This window comes from Morus notabilis, unplaced genomic scaffold (assembly GCF_000414095.1).
Source record: "Morus notabilis unplaced genomic scaffold, ASM41409v2 Scaffold150, whole genome shotgun sequence".
NCBI lineage: Eukaryota > Viridiplantae > Streptophyta > Magnoliopsida > Rosales > Moraceae > Morus > Morus notabilis.
The window spans coordinates 50081-57004 of NW_010364058.1; the positions used below are offsets into that span (position 1 = coordinate 50081).

The 6924-nt window shown below is 35.1% G+C and overlaps 1 protein-coding gene across 3 annotated transcripts; it reads right to left on the reverse strand.

The window, feature by feature from the left end:
* Positions 1-1202: 1202 nt before the first annotated feature.
* LOC21395242 (DNA replication complex GINS protein PSF2) lies at positions 1203-4744 on the reverse strand. Of its 3 annotated transcripts, XR_002902855.1 has the most exons (10): positions 4287-4744; positions 4114-4189; positions 3917-3991; positions 3625-3739; positions 3238-3337; positions 3116-3146; positions 2923-3018; positions 2091-2255; positions 1838-1978; positions 1203-1266 (listed from the first exon to the last, which is right to left on the reverse strand). XR_002902855.1 is itself a non-coding variant. In XM_024170446.1 (9 exons), exons 2-9 carry the CDS (start codon positions 4159-4161, stop codon positions 1958-1960), a joined length of 651 nt encoding a protein of 216 aa, XP_024026214.1. In that variant the 5' UTR covers positions 4162-4189; positions 4327-4744; the 3' UTR covers positions 1724-1957. The 3 variants fall into 3 exon arrangements, 2 of the variants coding, with proteins under 2 accessions (XP_024026214.1, XP_010103923.2); XM_024170446.1 differs by lacking the exon at positions 1203-1266 and having other exon boundaries at positions 1724-1978; positions 4327-4744; XM_010105621.2 differs by lacking the exon at positions 1203-1266 and having other exon boundaries at positions 1724-1978.
* Positions 4745-6924: the final 2180 nt, after the last annotated feature.

Sequence of the window (6924 nt, forward strand, 5' to 3'; positions counted from 1 at the left end):
GCCTCAGTTAAAAGTTTAAGGACTAAAATGTCACTATAGTAAAAGTTAAGGGACTAACAACTATTAACCATAGAGATGTACAATTTAACAGTAAAATAAATGCAAAAATCCTACAAATTCAGACCAAGACCAAGGGAACTCAAGACGGACGCACACAGTGACCCTAAGTATCACTTTTCAAGTAATTTCACCTCCAGCTTATGCTAAAAAATTGGACCATTCGAGCCAGTGACCTTAGTCAGTAACGAGGTGTCCCTTCCTAAAAGGAACCACTAGCATGAATTAACTCTCATTTTCTTAAGATACACACACCCGCACACACGCACGCACTCTCTAACAAAATAATAATGGAAAAAATAAAAATGAAAACGAAGTACAATTGGCTTACATTACTTTTTATCGAGCTCTTTGTAAAAATAATCTAATAGAAAAATTTTATTCATAAAATAACAATTTAAAAATTTTTATTTGTAAAATGACTTTCTTTTAAAATATGACAAATAAATAATAAGTAATGAAATTTAATGAGATGACACGGCAAATTTAACTTTCTGAGAAGAAAGAAAAACGAAAAAAAAGAGGAACCCAAAACCCTCCCTGAAGCTAGCTCCGTTTCTCCTCCCTCACGAAGTGCTCAATCATGGCAAATTTTTTTGATTTCTTCACATTCATTCTCCCCAGCTATCAAAGCTCTAGATCCGCAAGATTGAAAAATTTTTTGTCATATTTTGTTTGATTAAGTGCTTTGAAGAAGAAGAAATTATTGGAAGAACTTTTTGGAGAACAAAATTTGAGAACTCCAGCATAAGGAAAGAGATCTCGGAGGTTCTGAAGGGGGAGAGAGAGGGGGATGAGGATTTTGGGTCGTTCTCTTGCCTTCTTGGTTGTTCGTGAGGGCTCGAAGAAGGGAGGAGAAGGAGCAGAGCTCGAATTTAGTATTTGGCCTCAGGAAGGAGGCCACTTCTGTTAATAATACCTATTAATTATATAATTAAGAATTTATTCAAATAAAATAAATAAAATTAAAATTTAAAAGTCATTTTCCTAATTTTACTTTTTTACTCGGTAATTTTAGCCAAATTCTCCTTTTTATCGGGCAATATCATGAAACAATTTCTTAAAATGTAAGTTTAGGTTTATTAAGGGATTCTTAGCCTTGCAATTGCCTTTTATTTTGGTAGGCTGGCCTAACAAGTAAAATGGTGGACCAAATGCGCGTGTTGTGATGGGAGAAACATCGCCATAATCGAACATAGGTAAAGGAATCTGAAAAAAAAAAAAAATGAAGTGACGGATTTCTCAATGTGATTCTGAAAGATAAGCTAGAGGTGAAATAGTTGACACTGACAATATACAAAATGCAGATGTTTTCATACTGCTGAAAGTCGTTAGTTAATGCCAACACTACAAACTACGTAGAAAAATCACTATAACCCAATTTTCCTTCACCAAAATCCAACACAAAGACATGCTATGGGATTGTTTTTACCGCAGGGGAAGCAATTGCAAGGGACCAAAAAAAGAAAAAAAAAATCAGGAATCTAAGAAAGCAAAAATAACGCCATGCCACTGATTTTAAATGAATAGGTGTCATCCAATCAACTACATGCTGCAAATATATGTTGACAAAGACCATAGAAGTAATCACACTAGCAATGCTAAAAGCAAAAGCAAAACTGTATTCCTCATTATATGTAGCAAACGAGTAGTATCATATATTGAATTTTTTTTTTTTTTTCCTATTGTCATCTGAATCAGAATGCTACTACATAACAACAATTATCACGACCAGGTGAGGACCCAAAATCCAGAAGAATAAGTCACCAAAATGACCAACCAGGAAAGGATTCTATTGATAGAAGCTTCCACAGAAGACAGAAGTGCCCTTCTTGCTAGCATACTGGGATCAACATTTCTAGATTGAATGCAAAGATGCCTATTATCATCCTCGAAGTCTTCACCTTTTCCGTAGAGGACGCTGGAAGTGGAACAAAAGAACAAAAAGAATAGTTAATTATAGAACAATATACAGACTAATGCTAGAAAAACAAACCAACTTTCAAAACCCCTTGCATAAATTATTAGCATACTCTTTGTCCTTGATCAGGTGCTTGTTGCCATCTGTTAGAAATAGAGTTAGACACTCTCTCCGGATTCGGAATCAGATCTGGACTGCCATGCTTATAAAACGCCTGTAGAGCCCGACCAACAAATGGTCGTACTATATTCACTTCCATAGCAGATAAATTATTAATCTGCAATTACATAAGGAGCTTAAGGATACAAAGATCAGAGATGGGATATGAAAGAAAAATAGGGGATAAATGCACAAGCAGAATTTCAAAAAATCCATATTGCTTTCTTTTCCTCACAAACAACCACAGGCATGCCTAATGCACACATACAAAAACTACACAAGCAATAACAATATTAAGAATTAGTACATTCATATACACTCGAGACAAAGAAGTATCAAATATGCATGCCAAATCCATAGCCTGAAACTATTTAGACATCACACGCTAATTTGCACAACCACGTGATCAGCGCCGCATATAAATATTTTACAGTGTTTTCCCATCAACGGATTTACTATTCACATGAATTTCCGTTAATATTTCATCTACATTCCATTGCTTATCTTTATATTGTCAGTTATTCTATACACTGTCTCAGCAATACAGTCTGACAATAGTCGGATTGCAGGTTAAAGCACGCTCTAATTTCCCATAGTTTGGGTTGTCTACTAACCACTTAACTTCAGACTTAAAAAGGCACACGAAATAGAAAAACTCGTCGATCCAAAAAGAATGGATTCTACATTACTCATTTACAATGGACAAAATAGAACAACTTTCAAAGATAGAAGATCAACCTCAGCAATCAGTCTAAATAAATTCGTTAATGAAGAAAAGTACATACCCTCACAGCAGATGAGCGAGCATCCTCAAATGATTCCAAGCTAGTCTCGACTTTATGAAATCTTACATCTCTGATGTCCTCAATCAGAGATCTCACCTAAAGGAAATTTTTTTTTTTTTTTAAAGTCAGAAAAAATTTTAGAGGGAAACAAAATGAGAAATGGTAAAGAAAAGATGAAAGAAAAAGTACTCACCATGTATATATCAGAAATGTCATCGCGTGCACTATCACAAACAAAAGTAAAGCCAAAACCATTATATTTCAAAGTGTGATAAACTAAGCACCATCATTAATTAATTTAATTCAAATACTTACTGATCAAAAAGAAGCCTTGAGATTTCCACATAATGGAAAGGCAGGACTTGAAACGCTTCTTGAGATTCACGCTCTGATTCCAAAATCCGAGTCAAGCTTTCTGTTCAACATTTCCAACAAACACAACAGACATCATAAAAAATTGAAAACAGCCTTGGATTAAGATTTGATTTGTGGGGACTTTAAGAAAACCGGTCAGTCCAAAAAAAAAAAAAAAACAATGGTTGGGTAGGAGTGGACGCAATCATTCCTCCCAAAGGTTAAAACTAATAGGAGAAGCGCAATTAGACCCCTTAAATACCATCCAAGCTTAGACTTAAAACCGACCCAAGTTCAAATATGCTCTTGACCTGCATCAGTTGCACAACAAAGCAAAAACTCACTCACCAATGGACATCCACGAAGGAGGTCGAATTGCGCATTTCCCTCTCTTCTTCAAAGCAATGGCCAGCCAAATTGGCACCTGGGTAACCATTTGGGGGAAAAATGGACCGTAATCCCCCTACAAGAATGCACAATTGTTACCAAATTATCGTAAGGTAATAAGTTAAACGGCATAATTGCATCAAACGAGACACAAATCAAGAGCAAAAAAGTCCCTCAAATACTTCATTTTATTTTATTTTATTGTATAAAAATCAAGAGCAAATTTGGGGTTAAAAAGAATGGAGAAACATACACAGATTAAATTGAGAGGTTCCATCTTCATATTGGGCACAATCTCGATAATTTCGTCCTCGGCCATGAACTCAACCTTAGCATTTTCAAAATTTCAAAAACAATTCAACAAAGACGACATCAAAAACCATAATCCCAACCAAAATATGTAGAGAGAGAGAGAGAGAGAGAGAGAGAGAGAGAGAGAGAGAGAGAGACCTCTTGGGCAGAAAAGTGAGAAGGATGAGGATCCGATTGACCGGCCATTACACTCAGAAATGTTTAAAGTTTAAACCTAATTCAGACAACAATTTTACAGACAAAAAAAGTACATTAAATTCGCTAACCTTAAAGAACGCATAACCCTAATTTCACAATGAATTTTCACATACAAATTCAATTTCGAACCAATGGCGTAGTGTACGCACGCACTAATATAATGCGGTGATTTTGGAGGGAAAAAGAAAAGCGAAGAACAAGAAGCGGCCAAAGGAAGAGTCGGAAAATTACGCCCGCTTCCATTTTGGGTAAATTGCGCGTTTCATTCCCAAAATATATACAAAGTTGTAATTTGATCCGTTACTCTTTTTTCTTGACATGAAGCTCCTTAAACTCTTATGTTATGTTTGGTAGAGGTAAAATTGGGAAGAAAGAAAATGGCGGTGGGAATTTTAAACGGATCAACTCTTTTTTCTTGACATGAAGCTTCTTAAACTCTTATGCTATGTTTGGTATAGGTGAAAATTGAGAGGAAAGAAAATGGTGGAGAGATTTTTAAAGAGAAAATAAAATTCTTAGTTGTTTGGTAGGAGAGAAATTAGATGGAAAACAGGACATGTTTTTATCCCTCCAAAAGTGGAGATTTTTTAATGGAAAATTTGTTGTGTCATGCCTAGTTAAATAACTTTTTCTTTTTTAAAAAAAAAAAACTGAAATAATGTCAAATAATTGATAAGATGGTAATATAATTGAACACTCATTTTTTTCTCCTACCATACCAAACAAAACATTAATAAAAAGTGCAAATAAACAAATTGAGATTGACCGACGGTTGTCCAATTTTAAACTCTTTTTCATAACCCAATAATGGTTTATTCTGAAAAGATTAAAGTACCCTAAATAAATCAATTTTAAAAAAAAAAAAAAAAACTTGTGATAAATTTTGCAAATAGTCTTAGGGGATTGTCTCTGGTAGGCATTCCTTTCGGTAGGACTAGTTTTCTGATCGTTGGATCTAATCAAAATTAAATAAAATTAAAAAAATATGTAAAATAAACATTTTCTAATACAGATACAACAATTAAAAATGGCTGAAAAAAATAAAATTACTGATAATTTTATTTTTTGATCCTACCAGGAAAAACTCCATAATCTTATAACAAGATATGCAAACAGAGAGAGTAAATATATCCGAGCATATAAGGGAATGGACATATTGGAGACGCGCTAACCCAGATATTTCGGCGTCTCACGGGTCTCCGCAAACTCACACTATTGCCTAGTGCTGGAACTTTGGACGGGCCGCCCACGATCGCCCGAAAAGCCCGAGTTTTTACCCCAGCCCGAGCCGCCCGAGAAATTCGGGCCGCCCGCCTGAGCCCGAATTTCACCTTGAACGGGCCGTGGGCTTGTATTAGGCGGCCCAAGCCCAGCCGGGCGGCCCGAGCCCACCCGAATTGCCCGAATTATTTAAAATTTTTTTTAATATTAAGTTATTTTTTGTTAATATATATATATATATATTACAATTTGAAACGAACACACGAACTATATAAAAAAATTATTTCTTTATTAATTTTTAAATTTGTAATTCATGATTGCCTCGTTAAAAACCTTACCAAGAAAAACCCAATTGGGATCAAAACTTGGCAAGGAAAAAAGAGTGCAATCATTTTGTGACGAATTACAAATTGTACAAACTTACATTGTTTATTAAATTACAAATACAATGTAAAAAGTAAATACATATTTACAAATTACAAATTTACAATTTAATTTGAAGCTGAGGGATCGTCTTCAAAATTAAATGTTAATCGATTAAATTCATCGATCCATTCTTGGCTTACCGGTGAAATTGTATCTTGTAGACGTTGATCGGCCCGATCCCAATCCTTAATGCAAACCAAGGCTTCAACAATATCCCTTTGCAATGCATTTCGGCGTTCCTCAAGTATTCTTCCTGTCGTACTGAAAGCTTGTTCGGATGAAATAGTGGAGACTGGGATCGAAAATATATCCATTGCCAATCGAGTTAGGATTGGCCAAGTTAATGCCCGTACCCTCCACCATTGAACTAAGTCAAACGATTCTGCCGCACTGCCGACTACTAAGCCTTCACTGAGATATGCCACAAGCTCGTTGAAGCTGCTGCCACCACTGCCACTTGTTGATGAAGATCCACTTCCACTCACAGCTTCCATTTGAGTTGTCTTCTTCTTCTTCTTTAACCCGAAAATATTCAAGAATGAATGCGGGTTTTCATCTTGTTGTTGTGGTTCTTGTACTTTAGAGTTTGTGCTTCTAAACCTAATCTCATATTTACTATAGATCTCATATATTTTCGCCTTTATTATTGAAAATTGGTCCGTACAAGTGATGCCTAAAAATTCACCTAAGTTTTCTAAACCACTTTCTAAACCGTCTAATTTTAATCTAGGATCAAAAATTGTACCTAAACCACATAACAAAGGCAACTTAGACCAATATTTTTTAAATTTTTTTTCCATAGACTGAATAGGAACTCCTAAGATTGGGTCCTCCCTATATTCGTGAAATAAAATACTAATTCTTAAAAGTTCTCCTAAAGCTAAAGGTGATGTTGGGTAGTATGTTCCACTAAGCTTTAGAGTAACTTCATGAAACCTACCTAAAAATTGATACAAAACTTCGGCAATTTGCCAATCAAATTCATCTATATGTCCTACTCCTAATTTTGCACACATATAGTTTGTTATAGCATTCTTATAAGGGATGCATTGTTGAAGCATAATATAAGTTGAGTTCCATCTTATAGGCATATCTAACGCTAAT